This window comes from Molothrus aeneus, chromosome 26, assembly GCF_037042795.1.
Source record: "Molothrus aeneus isolate 106 chromosome 26, BPBGC_Maene_1.0, whole genome shotgun sequence".
In the NCBI taxonomy this organism is placed as follows: domain Eukaryota; kingdom Metazoa; phylum Chordata; class Aves; order Passeriformes; family Icteridae; genus Molothrus; species Molothrus aeneus.
Window position 1 is genome coordinate 4,986,063 of NC_089671.1, and position 27,253 is coordinate 5,013,315.

The 27,253-nt window shown below is 43.8% G+C and overlaps 2 protein-coding genes across 5 annotated transcripts; one reads left to right on the forward strand and one right to left on the reverse strand.

Annotated features, from left to right (window-relative positions):
• Window positions 1-864: 864 nt before the first annotated feature.
• PCTP (phosphatidylcholine transfer protein) lies at window positions 865-10,431 on the reverse strand. Of its 2 annotated transcripts, XM_066566001.1 has the most exons (6): window positions 10,209-10,431; window positions 7,323-7,440; window positions 3,741-3,820; window positions 3,236-3,407; window positions 2,512-2,579; window positions 865-1,985 (listed from the first exon to the last, which is right to left on the reverse strand). In XM_066566001.1, exons 1-6 carry the CDS (start codon window positions 10,407-10,409, stop codon window positions 1,914-1,916), a joined length of 711 nt encoding a protein of 236 aa, XP_066422098.1. In that variant the 5' UTR covers window positions 10,410-10,431; the 3' UTR covers window positions 865-1,913. The 2 variants fall into 2 exon arrangements, with proteins under 2 accessions (XP_066422098.1, XP_066422099.1); XM_066566002.1 differs by lacking the exon at window positions 2,512-2,579.
• Window positions 10,432-18,884: 8,453 nt separating this feature from the next.
• Window positions 18,885-26,382, forward strand: TMEM100 (transmembrane protein 100). 3 transcript variants are annotated; one of them, XM_066566005.1, is made up of 3 exons: window positions 18,885-19,036; window positions 21,872-22,016; window positions 25,165-26,382. In XM_066566005.1, exon 3 carries the CDS (start codon window positions 25,227-25,229, stop codon window positions 25,629-25,631), a length of 405 nt encoding a protein of 134 aa, XP_066422102.1. In that variant the 5' UTR covers window positions 18,885-19,036; window positions 21,872-22,016; window positions 25,165-25,226; the 3' UTR covers window positions 25,632-26,382. The 3 variants fall into 3 exon arrangements, with proteins under 3 accessions (XP_066422102.1, XP_066422104.1, XP_066422103.1); XM_066566007.1 differs by having other exon boundaries at window positions 25,170-26,382; XM_066566006.1 differs by lacking the exon at window positions 18,885-19,036 and adding an exon at window positions 19,632-19,668.
• The last annotated feature ends 871 nt before the right edge of the window (window positions 26,383-27,253 follow it).

Genomic DNA, 27,253 nt, shown 5'->3' on the forward strand with positions numbered 1-27,253 from the left:
CTGATGTTGCTTTCATCTCACATCATTGCTTAGTTGCTTGTAAACAGTGGAAGAGCTGGGTTTAGTATCTGCTGTTTAATCAAACGTGTTTTAATTTAGAAAGTTGTGGATAGCACAAGAAGCTGCCTGTGCAATGATTTCAGCATGGAAATGTGAGCAAAGGCTGTGTATTCTACACAGCCAGCGCAGGGTCTGCAGGAAACCCAATTCTCAGCAGGAGTGACAATGGAGCCATTCAGCCCCCTGAGCCCTCAGCCTCAGTGTCTCAGCACACTGCACACACATGGATACCTTGTCTTGGTGACAAGTAACTAAGACAAAGTGAATTCATGATTATAAAATGCTTTCAGTCTTCCTCCCGCTTTCACTTCCTTAAAGACTAAACAAAATTAGATTGTCTGGATAGACAGAATGAAAAAATGACCTATTTTATACATGATTCATCTTTGTGCACATACTCAGCTCACTAGGTACACGTTGCTTGTAAACATTTCAACTCAAATTTTAAGGTAGGTTTACAATTACAGGAAAGTTTTGGACTGTTATGGCATAGAGGTTAGTTTTGTTCAGAAAAAACTGCAAATTAATTAGTCTGCATGATTGTTCCAGGAAGATTCATCCTCCTTTCAAAATTTTGTTATATCATGTTGTGTAACACTGTAATATTCAATCCAGTGTCAGTCTCCAAGTTAAACACATTGAAAAATGCCTGAACTGCTGGCAGAACACAAGAATCCTGCTTAGTTCTAATCCAACTTATTCTTTCAAAATCCTTTAAAAGTAAGGCAGCTCACGGTATCAGCCTGTCATTTGTGACCTGCCCATGGAACTCTTAAACCTAGGAGACAGAACAAGAACACTACATGGACAAAATAATGATTTATTGGAAATATTCACACAAGGTGTAAATGCATCATTTCAATTGTTTATTTTTTAACAACACAAAGCTACTCCATTACCAGACTCATTCAGAAACAGGATTTGATTTACGAAAAATGTTGAATATTTTAAATCCCTGAGAATGGTGCCCTCTCATTCTTTTATGCACTTCCTGTCCCTCCTCCCCCTCCCCACCACCACCCCAAGAAAAGGTGCTGGAAATTTAATTTCCTGTTTCAGTTAAGCTTGTAGTCTGTCACCATCCATTCTTTATATCAGCATGAAATTTAAAAATGCAAGCAAGCCCAAGTTCCACATCAAGCTCATCCACATTCAGTGGCAGGCACCCAGTTTAAAATTACCTCCAGTTTCAAGTTGGTGCCCAAGCTGCTTTATAGGTAAGGCTACTGACTCTGGAGATAAAACTTGTTCCCCTTAAATCAGACATGCAAGAAGTCACCTCCTTTTTCTTCTAGCTGGACACAAAGAAAGGTTTTTACATTTCATACAGAAGTAAGGAGCTCTGAATGCTTCAGGCTCGATCTTTTTACAGCTGGATTTAAGTCAGATTAGCATCACAGACTTCCTATTGCACATTTCTAGTAATTTACATAATTCCTCAGCATTTTTTAGGTTTATATCAGGCAGGGAGTTTAAGAATGACAAACTTGGGTAGCAAAAGCAGATCCAGGCATAACACATGCAGATAATCTGAAGTCCAAGTTCAGACATTTTTCTAGTAAGATTGTTGTCTCTTGTGCAAGGATGTAACATATCCAACACAGAACTCCTCTAGTTGATACCTGACAACCAGCATAAGCAAAGCATGGGGAACAAGGTTAAACTTGAGTATTTTCAAAAGCTACTTTGCCAGTGGCTAGCTCTTCAGTTGAAAAAAATCTAATAAAACTCAAGGCATAACTCAACTAAAATAAAATTCTTTCCAATATTAGAGGTAGATTTTATCCAGTTTAATATATAACATCTGCTCCTGTAAGAGCAGAGATCTAGGAATTAAATGATTAAAATAAATTTCAACACCTATGTGTCTTAGAATAATTAAGGCAAGCTTTTTGTATATCCTTCAAGAAAGCAGGCACGCCACTCTGTAAAGAAAAAGGCAGAAAAGTTATTCTTGCATAATGAAACCAATAAAAACTATAAGCAAGATAAGCATTCCCTTTATATATATGAAGGACTTCAAACAGATACAGTTCTAAGATCTAATATCCAATTTTCTAAGATAAAGTCTAAGATCTGGTACATAGCATCAAGCCATTCCTTGAATATTTTGGGAATAAACTGCATTACTGAAGTTTGCTTGTCTTGAGGCTATTCATATATTCTCTGAAACACAGATTATTTGGGGTTTGATGCAGAAATTTACCTGCCTGGTTGAAAAACCAAAGGAGTTTGACAGGAATTAAAATAAGTAAATTAATTAAGACCATTGCTGTGAGAGCATACAATTGTGAGACAGAAAACATGGGACTGTGTAAAAGCTAGGAACGCCGATATATCTGTTTCAGAAAAAAATAATTCTGCCCAAAACGTAGAAGATGGGTATGACTGCAGTGAATTCATTGCTTGAAACAGATTAGCCAAAGACCATTATCTGTATCCTTTCCTTACCTTGGCAGCCCAGTTGACCAGCCAGGTTGGAATCATGCCACCAGGATTATCAAAATAGTACATATAGACTAGAGAGGAGAGAGAAGTTACCAGATACCAGTGACCTGAGACTCAGCTCTAACACACTGTGACAGAAGCTGTCAGTGTGCATCACTGAAGCACCAACTACAGAAGTTCTACTTTAAATTCTGCACAAAAAATTCAACTGGTCCTGAAGTGAAATGTGAAGTAAATACAGGCATTCCCTGTTTACCTCTGGGAAGCTGACAGAGCCAAAACAGGCATTTAGATTACTGTAAACCATTTTTGGCACCCTGTCTTATAAAATAAGACTGTCTTTAAAAAACTAATCTCAGACAGAAGTCAAGTTCTAGGCAAACCCTTTAATCTATACATCTGTCAAACACAATACTTGAATCATTGCTGAGTTAAGAAAATTGCAGCAGAGTCTCCCCAGCTGAACTGTCTGGCAGGAAATAAGTACAGACTGGGGATGGGATGGGAGGGCAGAAGGAAGTGGTCAGTGGACTATTCTTAACCACCCAGCCCAACTGCTACATAAAAAGATTCTCCACAGTAGTGCACTGCAATGGACATTTCCAAAGGTTTCATTCATTTTAAAGTAACCCTTGACTTAAAATTTCCAGTCCCCCTCTTTGTGTGTTTTGCTAATATATACACTCCCTGCCTACACGACTTGTCACACATTTTTTTGACCTCTTACCTTTACATCCAGCCTTGCCATCACTTTCAATTACCAGGCTTTGTTTATAGCTCTTAACTCTGATAATACCAGGCTTCTCAGGGCACTGAGGAACAGCCACACTTTTTGCTAGCACAACCCAGATCTTCCTCCCCTGCACATCCATCTCCCGGCACTCCCGGATATAGACATACTGCACTGCAAGCTGAGGAGCCACGTCAAAACAATGTCACTTTGAGGGATGAGGAGCTGACAAGTGAATTCCATCACAAACAGCCCCTCCTTCAAGTTATTTCTCGTGTCCTTACAGGATTCAATCCTGCAGAGCAGTAATTCAGCTATGGGAGCTCTAGCTCTGTGTGGGAAGAGGCACCCACACTCCTCTTCATGCCATATATATTCATGTAACACAAGGACTGCAAGATCTTAGATCAGTGCAGCAGAGTGATGGAATCACTTCATTGCTGGGATTCCTGGATGACCAAGTGGCAGAAACTGCAAGAGGAACAAAAACTTGAAAGGATACATCTCTGTTTGAGAGAGGAAAAGGGTACTTCACTTCCCAGTAGATTACTTTTTCACCATCATATGTTTCCTCATATAGTTCTACATTTGAAAGAAGAAGACTGTTAGATATTTTTAATTTCTACTGCAACAGAAATATAGATGGCATCAAGAACTGCTCAGATTTCTGATATGAACACATTTTACATGCAACCCTGATGTCAAAATTGATAGGTATGTAGGATTTTAGCAGTAAGAGACATTAAGAAGTTCTGTACCAGGATTGTTCAGGAATCAAATACACAAAAATACATGGCCTGGTTTTTTTTTTGGCTATTGGATTAATTGGTGGGGGAAAAAAACACAAAAAAAATCCAAAAAAACACAGAACAAAAAATGAGAACAATTCTGAGGGCAGCAGAGTCAAATTCCTTTTCCAACAGTTTGCTCATTCAAAGCTTTTCCATCTCAAAGCTTTTTCCTCACCTGTGCATGTTCTGCACAAGTCTAAGTCATGAGTACAACATGCTTTTTCACAGAAATGTCATCACCCTTGTAAATTATACTGAATTAACATGGAACTAGGATGAGTGCAGCTTTCTAAGACCTGAAGACATCTTACATGAGGATTAATGAATTTTGGAAAAGCTGTCAGGAATTTCACAGCAGTATATACATGCAACAGCAAACTAGAATCTTGAGCAGTTTATGAGCCTTCATTACACCACCTTCAGTCTGCCTGGAAACTCAAATCAGAAGGCAGCAGAATATGAAAAAAAAGTAACCTAAGAATAGTGCCTAAAACATGGCAGTGACTCAGTTGGAGAGTAGTCTGGCATGAAGGAGAAAAATTAGTTCTAATAAACCACATAATCGAGTTTGAAAACCTATCTACAGCACAGCTTCCTTCCCTGAGGCAGCAACTGCCACTGAGGGCAAGAGACCTGATGAGCCCTGGGGCTGAGCCAGGGTCAACTCCTGCTGGCTCAGGGTCTGCAGTAAAGAAGAGTGTGATCCAGAAAGGTGGTTCACCTTAACAGTCACAGTGGTCTCTTCTTCCTTTACAGCAGACTTGTGCCTGAGGTGCTCCATATCCTCCAGAGCCAGGTTTTTGAAAGTGAGGCCAGAATAAACCAATAATCTCACTGACAAGGCAAGAACAGTGCCCTAGATGGGAGATTCTTTCCCTATATAATATATTCCAAACCAGGATTCTGTTGGTATGCCTTGCAGATCAGCTGTCACCCACAGAAACATCTTCTCCTCTTCTCCAGCTGGAGCAGCACTGGATGCACCTGGTGTTGTAACAACCCACAACATTTATGTTTTCCACCAGAGGTCACTGGAGCATTGGATTATTCTCTTAGCTTTCACTCCTAACCACAGAGATTTCCTTTAACAAATGCACCATGACACTGTTTTAAAGACCCCAATACAACTCTTATTAGCTACCTCATTTACCTGTGTTTTTTTGCAAACACAGGAAAAAACATAAACCACATCCCACCTGCATTCACTTCAAACCAGAATATAGTGCATTTTAATAATAATCTGATTTCTTTGAGCATCGCTACAAGAGATCACAAGTCTGTTCTATCCATAATAGGGACAGCAGCACTTACTGCTTCAATAGTCAGTTATTACTGTGAAATTGTTGGGAAGTCTGATCTCAATCAGGAAGGTGCTGCAATCAGGACTAGCAAGTTTCAGTATTGCTCAGGCCCAACCATTTTGCATCATGCCACAGAAGCACGTGGTACCGCAGTCACAACTTCCCTGCTGAACTGGCAGCTGCAGCACAAACCAGGCCTCAGGGTGTCCACATGTTGTGGATAATCAGAAGCATGCAGAAGCTAAAAAGGCAGCTACTTCTGCTCTGAACAGGTTTTTATTTCAATGCCAGCCAGCAGTTCAGCAGAGAATTCTCCTTTGGACTGCCACTTGAATGGCTGTAAGAGCACCAAGGAATAAAAACAGTAACACCAAGAGCAAGAAGGCTCTCAATTGAAGTTTTCTGGCGTTTCTTCCCAAATGTGAAAGAAAAAAGCCAGGTTGAACTGGGGTTACATTTAAAACATTGGCTAGCACTTTCATCATATGTATCATCCTAAAAAACAGGTGGGCTTGTGCCAATTTTTAAGTAGGAAGGAAAGCATTACATTATATTTAAGCCCTCTAAGAGTTAATTTCTGTGAAATGCTGGACTTAAAGCACCAGCACAAGTATAAATTAACAGTTGAACAAACCATGGTCAGCAAGGATATAAATGTCAGCTCTGCAACATTATCTAGTTTTAGTTTAAGGGTGTAGCTTCCCCCAGCAGCTTCCTTTCTTTTCTCTATGAAGGAATTAAAAAAAAAAAGTAAATGTTTATTTAAGAAGCATTCATTTCTCCTAAATGCACTTAAAGACTACTGAAGTAACTCAACAGAGTATTTTTACATCCAATACAATAATGCTGAGTTCCACTCTGACTCTTTGTTTCATTATGGCAAAATGGCTTTTGCTACAAGAAAGCTACTGAGCATTTTGACTTCTTAATGAAGACACTACTCCTTAAACTTGACCAAGACTGACACGAGTTAAATTTATGGGTCTCTGTATCAATGCAGCCACTGGCATTATCAGCAATCATTCACCATGGAGCTGTCCTAAACCTTACAAGCACAATATTTAACAAGTCTTTGGTTTTTAACACTGCTCTTTGTTCAGCAAAACACTTAGATCACTTTTCAGTTTTACTGGCCTGCTCTGAATTCAAGCACAGGCTTTAAAAGAAAATGCTCCCCATCTTTAAAATATATGGATTACTAGATACCTACATCAGCTGCACCCTTACCTTGTTGCTGCTGAGTTAGGATGTTTTAACACCATATGGATATTCATGTTTAATGCCCCTTTTCAAAGACAACATTAAATAAACTTAACTAAATTAGTTATTCCTTTCTCTGTAAAAGCCATACACTCTCGATACACCCATTCCTGACTGTAAAAGGTGCCAAGAACAACCCATGCTTTCAGGAAAAGATGTTCCATCATGCATCAAACTGGTGAAAGCCTGAGGAAAAATTTTCATAATGACATTAGTCTTTGAAATAATCTCCCCAAGGACAAATTTTAAGACTCAGCTGGACAGGGTGCGGGGCCATCTTGTCTTGACTGTGCTCTCACCAAGGAAGTTGGGACCAGATGATAGCAGAAGCCCCCTCCAACCTGCTATTCCATGATGCACTGCTCCACTGCCCTGTGCAAAGATGCACAAAAGGTACCACCCCATTTCTCTCCAAGACATGTACTAAAATTTAACCTAAGCATTACAACTAGAAGTTACAAGTGCTCCAGCATAACCAGTGATGCCAATCATATCCTTTAACCAACATGGAAAGAATTCATTCCAGAGGAAAGAGAAATACTGTTAAGACATTAGAGATTCCATCTCAGTGTTTACTTGTGTATTTGCTGAGTGCAACCTTATCCCAAAAGATATTCAAGTCTGACCCAAAGTCTTTGGAGGCAGTAACTTCAAAATACCTTTGAAGAAAGTTTTAGTGGGAACAATTAATGTGGATTCCAGCTTACTTTTACACTGCCTAGATGAGCTTACCTTTAACATACTGATCCCACTCTTTTCTGAAATCCAAGTCCATGTAGACATCTGCACACAATTTTGGGGGAATGTCAGCAAGACCACCAAAGATTTTATATTCATAAAGTCCTGATTGCTGTGGAAACAGAATGAAGAGAGGAAAAGTCACACAGGAAAGGGAAGTACTCTGCATCAGGGAGAACAGCTGTAGGAAGTTAGGTGGGGCACAAATTACAAATCTGCTCAAGAGCTGTGAAGGCAAGTACTCAGAAAACAATATAAGATTCAGTCTTTAACCTCTCGACTTTTTGATCTATACATGAAAGTGTAAATCCAGCCAGGCTGACCTGCCCTGCACAATGGCTGTTCCTTCCCTTACACCAGTACCCTTTTACTTCATCAGGAGCTCCAGAGGGAGCATGTTTCTTCATAAACACAGTCCCCTTTTCAGCTCCAGTGGTCAGTGTGGGCTGAATGCTGCCCACTCTGAGGTTTACCAGAAGCATTCAATTCTTGTGGCAAGTTAGTTCTGCTTACACATCAGGCTGGATACAAGAATACTTTACAATGTCCATGCTTACATACAATGCACTCATATCTGCCTTGAATATTTATGAGGTATTTTCTTTCAGAAAGCTGTATGCACTGAAGGGGTGGGGTGCAGGATATCTCCTGCTTTAATGTTACTTTCAACATATGGTAATTCCATCTGTGTCTATAGAGCAATGTTTGTACCATTGTTAGTATGAGTTCAGGACTACATTAAAACAATGAGAGTTCAGGACTAAATTAAAACAATGAGAGTGTTTCAAATATATAGTGTAGAAATCAAATCAAAGCATTCCCAAGGAAAGGAAAAGAAGGCTTATACAACATTCTGTTAGTGAATAGATGAATTTTCTTCTTTACCTTGCCTTCACAAATCAGCTCCAGAAGATGAGGATTTGAAGTACCAGAAAACAGTAATGTGAGCAAGAAGCTTAAGCTACTTACTCATCTTCACTGTGGCTTCACTGAAGCACCAATCACCAGCTTCAAACCTGAACTATTCAGCATCTGTGTAACCCCATGCACTCATCATCTTTCTAAGAGATTTTATTCTCACAAGAAAAACAGCAATTTACAGTAAGAAAGTTAAAACAAGAGTGAAACTTTTCCATTTTTCTGAGGCATGTCATCAGGAGAGTCAATCAGCTTGGCTGGAATGCAGCACTGAGCAGGAAGGCCCAGATCTATTTCTGCAGCCTGCAGAGAAGGTGGAAAGACAAGGCAAAAAGAGAAGGCAACAGGAAGAATAATTGCTGCTTTCAGCTTCCTGGACTACTGTTGCTGCACGGGAGCTGCAGTTCAGTTAAGTGCTAAAATCTAATTTTTCCAGTAACAACTTTAAATAAAGACCCTACTTCTAGACTTCATCTTCTCTTGCAGTAATCTGAAGCAACTGAAAGACAAAACAGTAGATTTATTTCCTAGAAGAGTCACAAGATTGGACTTGAAAAGGTCCCTCACATCCTATGTAGTCTGTCCATCCAGCCCAAACTAGGGGCATCGTACACATTAAAAATGACAGACACCTGTAAATGGGTTTTTTTTGTTTCAAATAGTCCTTTTAGCTCTACAGTCCCTGTGCATAAAAGCACAAGAGGATGAGGAGGAGAAGCCTGAGCTACTTTCCATCTTACCAGCTGCATTCATACAATAGCAGCACAGCCACTGCAGTAAGCCAGGGCTTCCCTGGTCCCATGTGCCTGGCTAAATCCAGCCTCCAGCTTCCCCAAGTTCCTTTGCCTTCATTCACTGCACAATGCATTTACAGTTCTGGGTTGAGCTATAATCCTAAAGCCTCTCCTTCATCCACTCCAGCAGGAACACCCCCAGCACCCTGAACTCCAGCAACTCACTGATTGTTGCATGGATACCTGGCAGGCACCCCAGCCTCGCCTGTGCTGTGAGCACCTACTGATAAGCTCCTCTTGCCATTGCCAGTCACCACATCCACACTGTAAACACGGACTATTTATCACTGAAGAAAATTCCAAGGTCTATGAAGTGATGGTTTTTTTAAAGAGGCTTTCCCCACCCCATTGTGACTTTAGCACAGCCGGCCCTGTATGCTTTCTGGTTTTTTCTAACATTACCATGTCAGAAATAATTTCTTAGAATACAAATATAAAATTGTCATGCAAAGAACAGCATGAAGTCCAGAAGGAGCTGAGAGGAAACTATGATCACTCATTTAAAAAACAGGATATTTATATATATATTTAAATATGGATTTAGAAGTCAGTATTGAATAATAAATCTGTCAGAATGAAGACACTGTCAATCACAAGTCAGTTCCTAAACCACGGAAGTTCTTTAAAGAAGTCAGTCACCCCAAAAGGGAAGAATTTCACTCCAACCCTTTCTGAACCACCTCCTGATTTTAGAGGGCGAAGGGAGTTCTGGAAAGAGGCAGGAAAGGGGGAGGGCTCCCGGAGAGAGGATGCTGTGACACGGGCGGGGCTCGGGATGTTTAGGGACACGCTCCCCTGAGCACAAATCCCCTCCGAGGGGGCTCGGGAGGGTGGCACATCGAACACCCGGAATTCCCCATCCAGCTGCTCACAAGCTCGGTTCCGCAGGGTCACTGCGGCCCAGCAGCTTTCTCATCAGCACTTAATGGCATTACTCGGAAAGCGGCTTTCTGCGAGCCTGGAGAAACCGAGCCCAGGCCTGTGCGGGGAACCCGCGGCTGCGGGCCGGGTCGTGCGGGCCCCGCATCCCCGCAACCACCGCCCCCGTCCCGGTCACCACCGCGCCTCGTCCCGGTCACCACCGCCCGCATCCCCGCCACCACCGCCGCCCCCGTCGCCCCCGTCCCCGCCACCACCGCCCCCCGGCCGGCAGCCGGAGCCCGCCCACCTGGTGGTACAGCCGGTAGATCCGCACGCCCATGGTCTCCACCAGGAGCTGCCAGGGCCCTGCCGCGGCCGGCGCCGGCTGGTCCAGCTCGCGGCAGGCGGCCCCAAACTGCTCCTCCGAGAAGCCCCGCGTCAGCGCCTCCTCCGCCTCCGGCGGCGCCGCCATCCCCGCCGCTCCCTCCAGCTCCGGCGGCCCCGCCATCCCCGGCGGCGGCCGGGCGGGCTCAAGCCCCGGCCGGGCACTGCCCCCGTCCGGCCCGCCCCGCTCCGCCCCGGGGCCGGGCCCGCTGAGTCTGCGGAGCCGGGGGAGCGGGCTCGGGGGTCACGGCGGGTTCTCGGGACGTCCCTGCCCCGCAGGTGCGCTCCGTGCGCGCTCGGGTTAGGCGCGGTCTCCGTGGTGGTGCCTTTGAGTGTGTGTGACATCAGCCTGGTACCAGAACGGGGACCGGCCCGTGGGTGTGATGGTCAGGGCCTTCCCTTTGGGGTGTCCCCCAAGGACACAGATTGAACACTATGGGCACATGTATTTTTGTATGTCTTCACATTTTGACAAGCAGTTTTCCTTATGGATTGTACATATGAGAGTATTGTATAAAGAACCCAAACTGCTGTACAGCTGCTTGGCAGGTGAGTGTGGCCCTGGCCCACCCCACCAGGGCCCAGCCAGCCTGGCCCAGAGGAGGGGCAGCAGGCTCTGGCCATGGCAGACTGGGCTGCACTGGGCTGCACTGGAGAGGGCAGGATGGAAGGGGATAGAAAACTTTCACTGGGATGAGCTCCCGGGCAGGAGGAATCCACTGCGAGGGACACATTTTGCATCTTGCTCTGGCTCTGCAGTGACACCACCTATCACAGCCAAGCATTAAAGCCTTCAAAATGTGACTATGGCAGGTCTTCTCCCAGGAGTTGTAAATCTGTTTTCATTACAGCTTTATTCTTCTAATTCCTGTGAGATTTTCCTGCTGAACACTGTGTCTTCAGAATAAAACAAGCAGCTCTGAGCAGTGGGACGTCATCAAATCTACTGACTGGCAGCACCAGCCAATGTATTTGGTGGTAACCTCTGTGCAAAGCTGGAATAATGTAGTGTTTCTAGCTTCCCTGCCAAGTGGCTGAGCTCTTTGACAAAGAGTTCACTTATGTCAGCTGTCCTTTCCAGTTCCAGTCAATTGGTTTGCAAGCAGAGCATGAGGATTTCTGGCTGACTGGTTTGGACATACAGGCTGACCCTCATCCTTGCACAGTCCAGAAAACTTTTGGAGAGCGCATTTTGGCAGAAGGCAAGATTGCATCTCACAAACTTCCTCCCAGTATGTAAATTTGATGCCAGAACTTGACCTGTACCATCTTCATAAAATAATGTCAGTAATGATAATAAATATCTGCTCATATCTTACCTGCTCTCACCTCCCCACTGAGACTGCTTGGCAAACATTTCAGTTATTTTGTAGTAATCTTATGTGTATTATTATTACTAATATTTACATAATAGGTATAAATATTTTGTCTTATTTTTGGTTTTTTTTTTCTTTAAACATTACTTAAAATGGCATGCTCTCAGTGAGCCCAGTTGGTTCTACAAATATCAAGGGAATACATTTCTTATGGCTCATCCCTTATGAGTAATTTCTTGGCTCAGTTGACTTGAGTGAAGCTGTGCTGCCCACCCAGCTGATGAGCTTGGTCTTTAAAATGGAATTTGAGGCAATGGCCTGGAGGTGAGACTAATTTAGTTTTTATTTTTTCTTGCAGAAATATTTCTTTACTTTTGCAAAGCTTTTATCAGATTGCTGTCTCACCTCTAAGTCCCATTGTTTCTCTGAAATAGGGCTCAGTGAAACTGAAAGAGCTTGTGGCTCTTGTTTGCACAGAGGTGACTTTGACCCAGTATGAAAAAGGAGTTGTGAGTCAAGAACTGATCTTTAACATGCAGCAAGGGCACATGCCTGTGTGATTACCTGATCTCCTTGTTTGTGCAAAAGGACTGAAGTGATCACAGCTCCATGTTGCCTATTATTTTAGGGTCAATGTTTTGCATTATATGGTTGTCTACATGGCATCAGTAAGTTGGCTTCAGCTGCCTGACCACTCCCTGTTTCCCCAGCACTTTCATGGAAAAATAGATTTATCTCACAAGGCCACTCTAGGGACAAAAACTTTCAAAAAAGGCATTATTACTCTGTGACCTTTTTTTCTTGGTAAATAAGGAGTGGTGATTACTAAGAAAGCACAAGCTGTTCTGGGGGTTTATTTTCTGTTTTCATGTATGTTTACTTAAGTGTTATTATTTATCCCTTGTATTTCCATGTATTGCCCTTAGCCTAGGGATATAAGCTGAAGTTTGAACCCAAGTCCTTTAGAATCTTCACTGCTGGGTAGTGGCTTTGGGCTGGGATGTGTTCAGGATTGATTTCCTATTGCTCTGCCCCAGCACTGTGGAACAGCAGCTGTGCTGGGGCAGCTGGGTCTGGGAACATGAACCAAAGGCAGCCTGGATACAGCAAAATCCAGTCCCACACATGGACCAGGGACCCAAATACCATTTAAGGGAAAATAGAGGGTTAATATTCTGGGGCAATAAGGGGGAGTTTCAAAAGTGCCCATAACTTGTTCTACATACTTGGTGGATCTCAGGCTTCAGGTTAGTTACCCTATAGTGGAGTAGTTAGCATACCTGGTTTTCAGACAGGCTTTCTGGTATGGGAAGGTTTAGCTTTTATCCCTGGTGGTGTTTAAGGACAGGTTGGACTGGGCGTTTAGCACCTGGTCTAGTAGGAGGTGTCCCTGCCCATGGCAAAGGGTTGGAATGAGATGGGATGATTGTTAAGGATCCTTCCAATCCAAACCCTTCTGTGATTTTATGATTCTATTATCTGCTGCTGCTCTGAGTGGGAAATATACCTCAAGGCAACTTGCTGATTTGGGCTATCAGTGGCATTAATGTACCTAAATCTTCCACCTGTTTTTTAGAATGGAAATAAATCTGTATGGATTCCCTGCTAACACCTAACCTTTCTGTTACTGAAATCAGTGCTGGGTAATCCAATGAATTCTGTGGTATGGAACAAAACCAGGAAACTGGACAACTCCTACATCAGAAAATCATATTGGCCAGAATTGAAACCAGCAATGAATACTAGATTGATGTTTTCAGGCCCCAGGTGATTTTCAGTGTTTGTTTTGGATATGGACGTCCATATGTGGGAGAATGTTCCCAGCTATATTGTGTTTTCCTCTATCTGTCTCTGTGTGGCACTGGTGCACTTTGAAAAATTCTTGAAGATGAACTAAAGACATGGGATTTTGATGAATTCAACTGCTGTGCAGACATTTATATACCACTGTAATTCCAAAAACTTTGAAAGCTGCTGAATAGTCCTGCCCTACCATTTATACAATTTGTACATTTGCATTTCTAGTATACACAGCCAAGGCAATTATAAGCTTCTGCTGCTGTTGCTTTGACTGCATCATGTAAAAGCCTTTCTCACAAATTGTTTCATGACTTTTACAGTTTCAAGAAGATGATTCTTCATCCAAAAAGCTGAGAAGTAACAACAGCATCTCCCATCACAGCCATGCATGTGTAAGGCAGTCTATATTCTCCTCTCTTATATAAGTCAAAGGGAAATCTGTTTTTTCAACATTTTTAGAGTACGCAGAAAATATAACCTGTCTGCTACATCAAAACCTTTATATATTTTATGTATTCTGTATATGTTTCTATATGTTTATTTATTTTACATATATGTTTTTATTCCCAAGTATTTAGGCAGGGAGGGTGATTTTTACAGAGAAATAGCACAAAAAATGCACTGCTTGAGCTGTCATATGTCATAAGTGGCTATTAAATACTGGTTTATAATGGCCTTCTTCATAGAGTTGAATTTAACCCCAAACTATGACTGTTTCTGTATGGAGCATCTAGTTTCAACAGTTCCAGCCAAATAGAAGAGGATTCAGAGGGTAACTGGAGTTCTGCAGTTTTTCTGCCTTCTGATATGAAGTATTTTTTACCTTTGGTAGATAGTTTATTGTGACTCTTGGTGTCAGAACCCATCTCTTTCATTTGGCCATGTTTGCTTTTGATTTCCATCTTGTAGCCACAGTTTCTCTGGAAAGTAATGTACTCCCAGTGCAAATAAACTGGAGATAAAGAGGTGCAACCTCTTTACCTGGCCCTGAGGAAAGAGGGGTAATTTTAAACTTCACTGTCAGAAGGAAGGGATTTCACCATTACCTGCATGACCTAAAATGACTCATTCAAAAGATAAGACAGCCTGTTTGGATCTTCACTTGGTTTGGTAAATAGTTATCACTACCACACCCTCTACTTTCTTAACTTGTTTACATGGATGTAGAAATATTTCTAAACATTTCCTTTAGCAGGTGATGCTAAAGCAGATGATATATATGAAAAGCTCTCTTTTGTGGGAGCAGTAAGAACTTACTTAGGTCTTACTACAATTATTCTTTTTTTTTCTTTTTTAACTACCCTTTAGGTCAGACACTTGACTTACTGTAAATTTCACAGAAGTCATCTATTATGTAAGAGAAAAGCTGTGTATTTTAACTTTGTGCAGTATTTTAGGTAGATCTTGTGTATAAATTTAGTCCTAAGGATTGTAGTGAAGTAGGACACAGAAAGACTCATCAGACAAGAAGTAATTCAGCCAATGGCCTGTATAGCTTAGTTTAGAACTCATAACTTTCTTTCTTTTGTTGGAGAGTCAATAACAGCTGGCTGAAATGCTCCATGTTCATTAGACCATTTGCAGAGGGAACAGTGTATGTTCTTTATACCCTACCTACTGAGAAGGGAAGCAAATGAAATAAAATGTCTCTTGAAACTATCCACTAACTTGGACTAGTCCCTTTTTCAGCTTTTTATCTGCATTTCCCTTCATGTCTTTGAGCCCTGTAAATTCTTTGGGTGACTCAGTGCAGGTGGAAAACCAAGACAAGAGATCATTCCTATTTTGAACTTCTCAGCTCAATCTGCTGCATGCTACTGCAATAGTCTCTAATAAAAATCCTGGTTGTGGTGAAATTACAGTGGCTGGAGTTTGCTCCCACACTTCCCCCAACTTGGCCAGAAAGCTGCCACGGTGGCTGAAGACCCAGAGGTTCTGTAACCAACTTATGCAAGGTTGAGGAATTGGCTTCTGGTGGTGTGATGCATCCCTCTGCTAATTAAAAGCACATGTCCACACAAGGAATGCGCTCTTCAAATGGGAACTTTATGTAATTATGAAAGCAGTAGGAGATAAGAATAATTGTTTTTCAGTTCCAGATATCCTGTCTTCTTCAGCACTGCAGGAAGATTAAGTGAAAGTCAAGCAAGGCAATAACAAAGTTCACATGCACAGCAGGATAACTGATGTTGACCAAAGCACAAGTAGGATCTAATGGAGTTCAAAGAAAATTCCTTTCCATATTCCCAGCCACCAAAGAGGTTTCTCACAGTCATTATAAGCACATCCATTTCATGAGCCTGATTACCCACAGAGTGGCTGGTTTGCACAGCTATCAACCATCTGGGGGGTAAACTGTGTTCATGAGATGGGAGCTACAGCATTTAATGTGAAATTATTTGCTTCTCTGGCTTAACTGGCTTTGGGCTGTTTTTGGACTTCATTTCTCATCACAAAACACATACACTGCCTGGCGTGGTAAGGACAATTTATAATATATTGAACACATTGAAAGGGCACTTTCTGAAAGTTTCACAAAATGCAGTAAACTGATGTGTTGTATCCGTGTGTGGGCTTAGGGATAAAATAAAAGGAAAATTCAGTGGCGGGTTAGGGAAAAGGTAAGAAAAACTAAGTGAATAGGGAGCCCACAATGGTTGTACTTTGCCAGATTAGTGAGTCACTGTTTGCTGTGCTGTTAAGGCCCAGGAGACTGTTAGAAACTCAAAGGAAGCCATGAAGTATTGCAAGTGTGTTTCAGTCGGCAGAGCAACAGCATTGCTCAATTTAGGAGCCAAACTGCTCTCTCGGTAGGCGCCAGGAGTTCCAGAATCACACACGCTTCTTGCTTATCAGCCCAGCTTTGGGGCTGCACTTCCCTCTAAGCAGCTGTGTTTAGGCCCCTGGGAGGAGATTTTGTCATTCAGGGCAGGTCCTAAAGGGGAGCTATGTATCACTGAAGCCTGGCAGTCCAAAACTGTGAACCTGTAACCCCTCTCTGCAGCTGTTGCTCAGCCCTGAAGTTTCCTCAGCTGTTTGCACTGAATTTCTCCAGGTGCCGAACGTGCTGCTCCGGGTGTGTCTGGTCCTTCTTTCCTTACATCCTTGGAGAGCCGTGCTCAGAACACAGCAGGACCTTAAAAGGCAGAGTCATCCCTTTTTTTAAAAGGCCAGAGGGCTGGTGCCCAAGTTGTTTTAAACCCTTCAGTGCCTGAGTGCTACAAAGCCATCATTCTAGGGGAGAGCACAGTGATCTCTCAGCACTAGAAGGGACCTCATTCCCATCACTTTCTATTGCAGCTTTTATGCTTCACAGCAAGAAATAAAAATTGCATGAGGTCTAGCAGAGTGTGTGACTTTTTTGCCTGTTGTTAGGGCATTTATTTGAACAGAAACATGAATTCTAAGCCCAGCTTCGGTGCTTGTTTATGTGTACTAGAATAGCTCCTTAAAAATCAGTTTCATGAGGTATCTTATGTAAAATTTTCAGTATTTTATGTAATACTTTCAGTAATAGAGTTGGCATGAAAAAAAATAAGAATGTACTAGTGGAGCTGTGGATGGTGTAAGCCTGAGAGGGAGGTTCTCTGTCAACATAGGAGGACCAAATACTAGACTGGAAGGACTAGAGAGGAACTGATGTAACAGGAATGGGGTGAAATTTAGGTCATGCACACATGTACAAACAGCAAAAATTTCTGATATAAAGTGAAAAATGAAACTGATACTGGGGGAAAAAACAGACGTCCTGAACAATCAGAAGAAAATTTTGAAATGTTAGTATTTCTAGTAGGCCAGGAAAATAGTTGCACTTCCATGGAAGAAGTTGGTAAGACATCTGAAAAAATGATTGAAAACAAGCCCGAGAGAGTTTAATTTCTCCCTCTTAGGTCATTAGAGGATTAATTGCCAAAAGAGAGAGTAGCTTCTTCAGCCAAACATTTACTTGCCCATGTATAATTGTCTATGAACCCATTCAGCTAAAAACAAAGTTCCTAGATATCAAAAGAATAAGGCTTGTAGTCTCCAACAGGAGGAGTGGGAAACCTGGTTATTTTTGAGGTGGAACTTGCAAAGTCTAATAAAGATATTACAAATATGGCTGCCTGCATTGGGAAGGACCAGACAATGGTCAAGAGATCCTACTTAATGGAGTTCTCCTCAGATCCAGTTTCTTTGTCATTTCTGCTCAAATGCTGATGTATTTGATGGGAGCACCAGCAAGTGGGGGAAAAAATGACAGTTTCTTGCATAAAGCTGTGAAGCTTTTCCAGAACCTGGCTGATTTGTCTGGAGGAGATGAACCCTTGGGGGGATCTCCGTCACTGGGCAGTTCTTAACAACACACAGGATGAAATCCTGGCTCCTGTGAAGTTGGTGGAAGTTTTGCCATTAATTTCTGTGAGGCCAGGATTTCACCCTGGGAGTCAAAAGTACATGCATGCTTTCAGAGTGGCTGATTAAATACATCTGGCACACTGTTCTTTTATCAATCATTGATAAAATAGTGCCTTTTAAATATAAACTTTGTTTGAGCTTAACCACAAAATTCATATATGTCCTTTTACAAGACTTAAAAGCATAATTTGTCTGCTTTTTGTCTGAAGTAACAGAAATCATGGTAAAAAATTAATACACACCCACACCCATCCTGTCCAAACCCCTGTAGTATTTGATGTGCTGCAAAAATAAGTAATTAAAACTGAGAAAAGCCAGTTAAAATATTTCTAAATGATACATAAAACTTTATCCTTTAAGAATGCCATCTGGAGCTATATTCCTCCTCCTTTAATTCCTGAGCAGTTGAGCTCGGGTTCATCTGGACTTCGGCAGGGACTGTGCTTCCAAGTGACCCAGCACGGCCACCCAGCGAGCTCAGGACAGGTACTGACCCTCACCCACACTGCTGCAGCCGGGATGGCCCTAACACCCGGCCCGGGGCTGGGTGCTGGAGAGAAGGGGCTGCGGGAGGGCAGAGGGGGCTGGAGGGTGGCAGAGGGGCTGCGGGAGGGCAGAGGGGCTGCGGGAGGGCAGAGGGGGCTGGAGGGTGGCAGAGGGGGCTGGAGGAGGGCAGAGGGGGCTGGAGGAGGGCAGAGGGGCTGCGGGAGGGCAGAGGGGCTGCGGGAGGGCAGAGGGGCTGCGGGAGGGCAGAGGGGCTGCGGGAGGGCAGAGGGGGCTGGAGGAGGGCAGAGGGGGCTGGAGGAGGGCAGAGGGGCTGCGGGAGGGCAGAGGGGCTGCGGGAGGGCAGAGGGGCTGCGGGAGGGCAGAGGGGGCTGCAGGACGCGCCCCCGGCCCGTGTGTGTGACCTGCCGCAGGCAGGGCGCGATGCGGAGCCTGCCCTGGTGCTGTCCCCGCCGTGCGCATCCCTGTGCCGGGCTGTGAGCAGCGCGGGGCGGAGGGAGAGGCCCGGCCCCTGGCCGGCCCAGCCCGGACACCCTCGCGGCCCCCCCGCCCAGCGGGACCGTCCCGCTGCCGCCCCGCCGGCCGCAGCTCCCGCCGCTGAATTTGCTCCGGTCCCTTAATTGTTTCGCTCTCACCGAGAACTTTGTTTACAGTCCCTTGTGCGGCGAGCTGCATCCCCTCTTATGCTGCCTGCGGGCTGGTGGCAGCCGCAGTCCCGCCCGGCCTCCGGGAGGTAAGGCACGGCTCGGCTTCGCTAGGCACGGCTCGCTATGGCACTCTAGCCCATGCTATGGCACACTGGCCCAGCCTGTGGCATGGACTGGCACGGCTCAGCTCGCTGGCAGCCCCGGACCCCACGCCCCGCGGCCGCGCCCCCGCCGGCTCCGGTGCCCGTGGAACTCCGGCTCCTATGCCCGCGGAGTTTCGGCTCCCGGTGCCTGCGAGGCTCCGGCTCCGGTGCCCGCGGAGCTCCGGCTCCCGGTGCTTGCGGGGCTCCGGCTCCCGGTGCTTGCGGGGCTCCGGCTCCCGTGCATGTGGAGCTTCGGCTCAGGTGCCCGCGGAGCTCCGGCTCCCGGTGCCCGTGGAGCTCCGGCTCCCGGTGCCCGTGGAGCTCCGGCTCCCGTGCCCGGCTCCCCGGGGCGGCCGGGCTGCTCGGGCTCCGCTCCGGCACAGGGCTGTTCCCGCTTCCAGCAGTTGGGGGGCTCGGCAGCCGGAGCCGCTCCCGGTGCGGGTCGGTGTCCCCGGAGCGCTGCCTCCCCGGCACCGCAGGGCTGTTCGTGCACGGGGCTTTCCCCGCCTGCTCGCCTCTCTGCTCTCTTGCAGAGGTACTCAGGGACAGGCGTGACACGGAGGATTTTAGCCCAGGTGCGTGTGTGGCGTGCAGCAGGCGCGTTTGAAAGTTTTGCAACTGGCACATAACAGAGTTGGTTTGTGGAGGGGTTGGGTTGGCGCCCATCCTACACCCCGGCTATGTCGGGAAAACGAAAAAGGTGCGAGAGTTTAAATCTGTTCATGATTTTACTTAAAAACTTAGTGGGAGAAACTTGGTGAGAGAAACTGCATCCTGAGGCAGCTGGTTTGGAGGCAATGTGTTCTTTTGCTGCCTCTGTAGCTCTGGACATGGTCCTGGAGTCTTGTAAGTACAAATTCTGGTTGTGTATTTCCAGGAGTGTTCACCTGGGGCAGAGCTGCGGGATTGTGTTGAGGATTACTGTAGTCTGTTGAATTCTGAATGAATTCAGGCTCTCCTCTCGGGACAGAGGCTATTTTTCGTAGTCACTGTAATGCATAGCCATAGTGTGAAGTGTGAGCATTTTGATTTATTGGGATTTTACATAAGCAAAAAAGGGTGCCTGAAGTGTTGTGTAAAATAGAGAGAATCTGGTCCAGAGCTTGAAGGCGGAAAACTCAAATGTGTCCCACTGGTTATAAGTAAAATATAAAAAAGAGGAAAGGGTTGTAGTAGCTCTTTGCTCTCGCACAGAGATACTCCGTATGTAGGAAGCCTCCTGAGAGAGCACCACATTGAAATGATTCAGAGTTAAAACGCTGGAAGTTTCATGTAGAGATTTCATGTGTTTCTGCTTCTCAGTTTTGTGGTGAGAGGGGGAAGGAGAAGGGAAGAAATTTCAACTCTAAGGTTGCTCTGTCAGAATTTTTTATAAAGACATTAATTTAAAATAAAAATATCTAAACTGTGTGCAGTCTGGGATAAATACAAATAAATAACTGACTAGCAAATAATTTTTTTCAAGCAAGATGCTGGCAGAGGGTCTTAGGGGGCACAATTGTGCTGGGAAGAGCTTTCAAACAAATGTAACCTTGCTGTAATCCAAGTAGAAGTTGACTGCAAGCACATTTCAGAGGTCTGCATTTGTTTTAATGAAATCTAGATTATTTATCTGAAGTCAGGATTTTTTTTCCTGCATTCCCTCCAAACTTTTCAGAAAGTTAACTAATTGCTAGGTCCTGTGGAAAAGAATATAATCAATGAGATAAACAAGTAGACTTCCTTATTGTTAGCTAACATCAATAATCAGCTAAATATACTTTGGCAATGTCACAGGCTTATTCCAAGGATCTTCTGGAGAACAGCAGCAATTTGTGCCTGTAAATGTTTGTGTTTGTGAAATGTTAGTAGGATCTAAATAACTTAGAAAAACCCTTAAAGTTTAATGTTATACAAACTTATTCTCGTGAATTTACCCTCATCCCCACTTAGGACTCCTGCTTCCATGTTGAAATAATCTTTCCTGATCACGCATTTCTAGAAAGGGTGTCAAATAAGATTAGCAACATAAATCTGCTGCTTCGTGAGTTTTGCCCAGCTGCCTGGTGACTTCACAGCTGTTTCTGCAGTTGATAACAATTTCCATTGCTCTGCTCTCTGCAGAGTTGTCACTGCCCTGCTGCAGAGTCCTCCTTGTCCCTCTTGGAGTTAAGAATCTTGTTTTTAAAAATCCAAGAACAGAAATGAACAATAGTAAATATAGTGGACTTGAATTTATTACAGAGAGTTCTTGGACTGTGTAAGTCTGCCTTTTTTTATTCTGAGTTTTTGGGATTATATTACTTAGGTTTTCTTATAGTGGAAGAGATAACAGGTTTTTTTAGTGGTGTGTTGTCACAGACAGTTCACAGCTAGGAAGTCTGAGGAGCAGGGAGATGGAGTGATTTGCTCAAAGAAATTGGACTCATAGAAGAGACAAACTCCCATGTATTCTGAATCATTATTCACACAGGTCAAGTGAGCAATAGAAATTAAGTTAAATAAGATTTTTATCTACAGTATTTCTTCGGCATTACCTTCTCCTGGCTCTTTCTGGGGGACTTGACTGCATTATGCTACTCACTACTGGGACGTCACAGCATCAAAGGAAAATGTTACATTGGGCTAGAAATGGGTGGCTGCTTCCAAGAAAAGAGGCAGAGGCCACTAGGAGAGCCAGAGGGAGAACATCTCCTGCTTTGGTTAGGTTAGGAGCAGGAGTCAGCCCACAGCAGAAGCTTTACACTCATGACTTTTATTCTTAAGAAGCTGATAAATATCCAACAACTTTTCTTGTAGGAAACTTCCATGCTAGAATATTGTCACCTCCAGTTCATCATTCAGCAATATCTGACACTTCAAAGACTCGAGCAGCTCTTTCTGCCTTGAATTGTCACACAAGACATCTTCAGCACTCTTTTACCATGGATTTCTCCTGGATCTGGTAGGTGTACAAGCTGATGGATTTAATATCTTTTTGATAAATCTAAATTTACCCTTATTAGTGGCTAAAATTTTTCTCTCCCCTTTACCCAGGGTTAGCCACAGATTGCCACAGAAGCACATTCTTCCTCCAACTCAAAGCAGCTCCTTAAGATAGTACTTGTGGTATGATTAGTGAGAGGATGCTGGTGTTGCTGGGTATCTTTGCCTAAATTTCTTACCCTGAAACTTGAACCAAATCACCTGTTGGCTTAAGTCAGAAGTGACTTTGCTGGCAATAAGGATCCAGTGCCCTTTTTTCTAGGGCTAGATACCTTCGCTCACACTTCAAATAGGTTCTGTTGTTTATTTAATTTAATAGTATTTCAGTAGAGGGTTGTTTATTTGTTTTATATGAATGCCTGCCTTCTTGCATCCTATTCCAGAAAAAAACCATGCTCCTCAGAAATCAACAGATATTTTGCCATTGACTTAATTATTATAGATTAGAATATTTTTTTATTCCTGTTAAATTTGACTGTATAAATATATCTCCTTTCTTCACAAATCTCTGTATAGGAGGTCTAGGAGAATTTAATGCTCATTGAAGATGCAGCTGAAGCAGAGGGACAAGGACTTTAGAGACAGGAGTAAATACATTTTGATTAAAGGTTAAATTTTTTCAGAATAATAATGCTTATTATGGGCTTTTTCAAGTTATTTGGAAGTTTCCCTATTTCAGTGACTGTTAGAGTACTTGGACTTTTGTATAGGTATTGCAGTGTATTTGAGCCAACAGACCTTTTATATGCAAAATATTTAAATTTTTTCTCCCTCAAATTTGATAATAGAATTTTACACTAATTGAATGGTAAGATCAAAAAAGGTGACATTTGGGGACCCCATTCTTATGTTATGCTGAACTTCTGTAATGTTTTATGGATAAGTAGTGCAGCAACATAATGGCACCAGTGTACGTCTCTCTGCTGTGTCAATCATTATTGAAAATGCAGAACTTGGGCTCAGATCCACATGGGTACAGATTAATGACACTCGAGAGCAAACCCATGGCTTTCCTGGGCTCTTTCTGTCTGATTTAAAAGGCATTTAACCATGCTTTATGATTCAAAGAACACAGCTACCGAACCTAGGAGAATTTAGGATATCTGAGGTGTCAGCACAGATATAACACTTGTTTTGTCTGATAAGCACTGAACAAATCCCTTTCTTGCCCTTGGAGATACCAAGTACTCTCACAGAAACAGGCAGAATCATTGAATGGTCATGGTTAGAAGGGACTTCTGGGGGTCTTATGGTCTGACCCCCCTGTTGCTCAGCACCTAGGCAATGCTGACTGTGCAGATGGCTTTGGATTATCTCAAGGGTAGGCTCCAAAACTTCACTAGGTTCCAGTGCTCAGTAACCCTCACAGTATAAAAGATTTTCCTGATGATCAGTGTGTTTCAGTGTGTGCCTGATGCCTCTTGGGCTGTCACTGTGTGTGCTTGGGTGTGTTGTGTGTGCCCAGCAAGGACAGGCTCCTCTGGCAGGCCTGAGCCCACAGGCAGCTCTGCACAGCAGATACAACAGAGAGCTGAGCACTCTTCCCAGAGAAGTAGAACAAAAGCTTTAGCAAACCAGATCTGGGCTTTTCTTCTCACTTGAGACTTCAAGGGGACTTTGTATGCAAACATTCTATATCCAGCATTTAGCCTGTTTGTGCTTGTGTTTTTTTAAAAAGAGTGAAATCCTCTTTCTTGTAAAACCCACAGTCGGTTATAGGAGGTACTGAGATATAAAACCAAGGGCTCTCCACAATGAGCGAATATATCTTAGCAACAAGGGTGGAGTGGTGGGAAAGGAAAAGGAGAATACTAGTATCTGGCAATTAACTTCCTAGTCACAGATGTGAAGGTGATAAAAGTGATAAAAGCATTACTGCATTGCCAATGCTCTTCCTTGTTCTCTGAGCTGCATATCATGCTGCTCATGAGAGCAACAGCGGCACAGCCCACGCCAGAGTGGTGGAGGAGTCCTGGGAGCTGCTCACAGCAGGACAGCCAGTGGCTCCCCAGTGGCTCCCCAGTGGCTCCCCAGTGTCCCAATCTCTGCAGTGTGTGTTGGGGTGCACTGAGCTGGGTCCAGGACAGCACATCCATGGCAGCCTCGGTGTTGGCAAAGCTCACTGCAGGCCCCAGAGTCACCCCACATCACCAGAGCCCCAGAGACAAGGCTGAGCTCTGGAATGGTGGAGAGCTATTAGCTCCTCTTGCTCTGAGCAGGTGGGCTCTGATTATTCCCTAGGCCCAGAGCCAGAAGGTATTTGTGTCCTGTGCAGATGCAGTTAAACTGAGCATGCCATCAGGACTGAGAGTGTGTTTACGGTCTGGAAACAGGAGGAAAACAACCTGCTGTATCTGAGATGAGTGAATATGATGGTAAATCTACCTCCCACAGTAACAGGAATGTAATTTCATGGATTTATGAGACCTGTTGCTTTTGCTTGAAGCCAGTGTAAATGGCAAGCTGTCAGTCTGGCATTGATATGGAGGTTCACTAGCCTTGAGCTGAGCTGAGTGCAGGAATCTGTTTGCATCCCCACTCCCCCCACATCTACACCTTGTCATGACAATTTGAATTTTTTCCCTAAGTAGCACTTGCACTGAGAAAGAGCTCACTGTTCATCCTGGTTTTTGCTGGGCTAGTACTTGACCATGTTATTGTGATGTGCAGTGGAGCAAATCTGTGTAATATTTTGTGTGTAGGTGTATAAAGAAACTGTGTGAAAAGTCTGTAAGCGAAAATCAAAACAGTGTGTGAACTTCACCTTGTTGTGAGAAAACATAATGCCATTGAAATCTAAATTATGTCCAGAAATACTGACTTTAGGATGTAACTTAATGTAAGATTTGGCCCACAACACTTTAATGCTGGTGTCTGTCTTGGTCTGTGACTCTGTTATTTCCAGAACTTACATACATATTGTTGACTACTACAAAAAGTGATTCAGATCCTTCACAATCAGTCATGTCACTGTTGATCTTGTGCATAACTCCTTGTGGGGCCTGAATGTCTGGTTGTTTGTGATCCCAAGGGGATACTTCTGTGTCCCCATTTGTCTTATAAATAATTGGTAATTATTGGTAGAACTCATGCTCTTCTCTCCACAGTGCAGCACGAGCTCAGCAGAGCCTGCTCTAGCCTAAGAACGGGCCGAGTCAAGACAATCAAGATGACAAACGAGCCTATCAAAGAGATCCTGGGCACCCCAAAGCACCCTGATTCTGTGCCCACAGAGAAGAGTAACAACAATGACTGTGTGATAACCACCATTCCTCTGGTCAGTGAGTGCCAGCTGACAGCAGCCACGGGGGGAGCAGAGCTCTCCTGCTACCGCTGCACCATTCCCTTCGGCGTGGTCATCCTGATCGCCGGCACCGTGGTCACTGCCGTGGCATACATCTTCAACTCCCATGGATCCATCATCTCCGTCTTTGGCCTGGTCCTCTTGTCCTCAGGACTCGTTCTGCTGGCTTCCAGCGCCGTGTGCTGGAAGATCAGGCAGCACAAGAAGAAAGCAAAGAGGCGGGAGAGCCAGACAGCGCTCGTGGCAAACCAGCGAACCTTGTTTGGCTAAAGGCAGCCAGGAGAAGGCTGGACAGAAGGCAGAACCTTTGTAAGTCAACTTGGCTATTTATCAGTAGGAGAGATTGCAGATTTTAATTTAACTGTGGAAACAAACTGAAATGAAAATTGAATGGATTAAGAAATACTTGTAGCAACTCTGCAAGTGCTCTCAATATATTTCTTACTGCAGACTTGGTAGTGATTCTTTTCAAGACAGAGGAAAACCCATTTTTCCTTCACAGAAAACTGTGTCACATAACTGCAACCATCCTAACTGCATTCTACAACATGCTGAAAAATGTGTTGGAAAGGGAACGTGTGGGAACTGAGAAAATAATTTGAATTGACTTGAAATGCCAGAGGTCTCCTTAAAACACTGACACTTGACCAAAGGAGAAGTCATAGCATTTGAAGTGACTACAAGCTTATGGCCAGAGTATCTGGGACTTAAACTGTAGCTGAAAAAAAAAAAAAGCAATAAGAACACATTGCAATTTTCTCAATAAGCTGATTCTTATATTTTATGTAACTTCCCCCTCCCAATACCTGTGGTACTTTCCCCCTTTTTTAAACCAACTAATATTGATTTTGTTTCAGTATTGAATAGAAATCAGTAGAAATGTGTAATTATATTGTTTAACATAAATAACAAGGTATGATCATAGCTTAAAACATGAGACTTTTTTTGTAAATTAAGTGGTCAGGTTTAGCACTTTTGATTATTTTGCTATAAAATTAAAAAATAAATTTCATTAAAATAATATCCAGTGCTGCTGGACCTTTAGAAAATATTTCTTTATTGCTATCAAGACAGCTTGTATCTTCAACTCTGACTACTTTATATTTTTATTTTTGTAGAACAACCCCTGTGACAATAACTGTGAACACACGTACTGTTGATCTCTTACAAAAACCTCTGCAGCCTGTGGACTTTGGTTTGATAGTCCAACCCTCTGCAGCTTGATTAACAGCTCTGTTATTGAAAAATCATAGCAGACAGTTCTGCAGACACTCACTGTCACAGTCAGTTTGAGACATAACTATTAATAATAACTTGTGGAAGCAAAGCTATGTGTAGTGTTTGCTGACTGAGCTTTGGGATTACAAATCTTCATGAAAAGCAGGTGCCAGGTGTCCCCCACTTGTGGCTGAGGTGTTGATTCTGCAACTCTTGTGTTGTAGAGGTCTTCCAACTTTTCTCAGTTAATGGATTGTTGAGAGGCTTGTCCCAAATTGAAGCAAACCAGAACACGATTTCTCCTTGAAGGACAGGTGGTGCTGAGCTGAGTCACAGGTTTCCACCCTGGTGTGTATGAGAAGGCAAAGGGGTTGCATGGAGCCCTCTTTCTATTTTTCCTCTCTTTTAATTTCCTCCTTACTTTCTCCAGGCTCAGAAGGGCTGGGTGTTATTTTTGCTCTCCACTACCAAGATGAGACAGGCCTGTGTCTTCTCTTTGCCCTCAGAGCCTCTGGCAGCCAGGACAGTTTTGGTGATGCTGCTGCAGAGCCCACCTGCCAAAGAGGTGCTGCAGGGGGTTCCTTCTGCAGCTCATCCTGGATCCCTATACTTCTCCTGCTGAAACCACCCAGGAATTCTGGCTTAGGTGCCACCATTTCCTCTGCCCTCCATGG

Bases quoted from the DNA above. Each gene is read 5' to 3' on its own strand.
- PCTP (XM_066566001.1), bottom strand. From the start codon at position 10,409: ATGGCGGGGCCGCCGGAGCTGGAGGGAGCGGCGGGGATGGCGGCGCCG. The intron at 7,441-10,208 runs GTGGGCGGGCTC...CTGTTTCCACAG, and splicing joins TCTACCGGCTGTACCACCAG to CAATCAGGACTTTATGAATA. The intron at 2,580-3,235 runs GTAAGAGGTCAA...TCTCCTCTCTAG, and splicing joins TGGCAAGGCTGGATGTAAAG to TCTATATGTACTATTTTGAT.
- TMEM100 (XM_066566005.1), top strand. From the start codon at position 25,227: ATGACAAACGAGCCTATCAAAGAGATCCTGGGCACCCCAAAGCACCCT.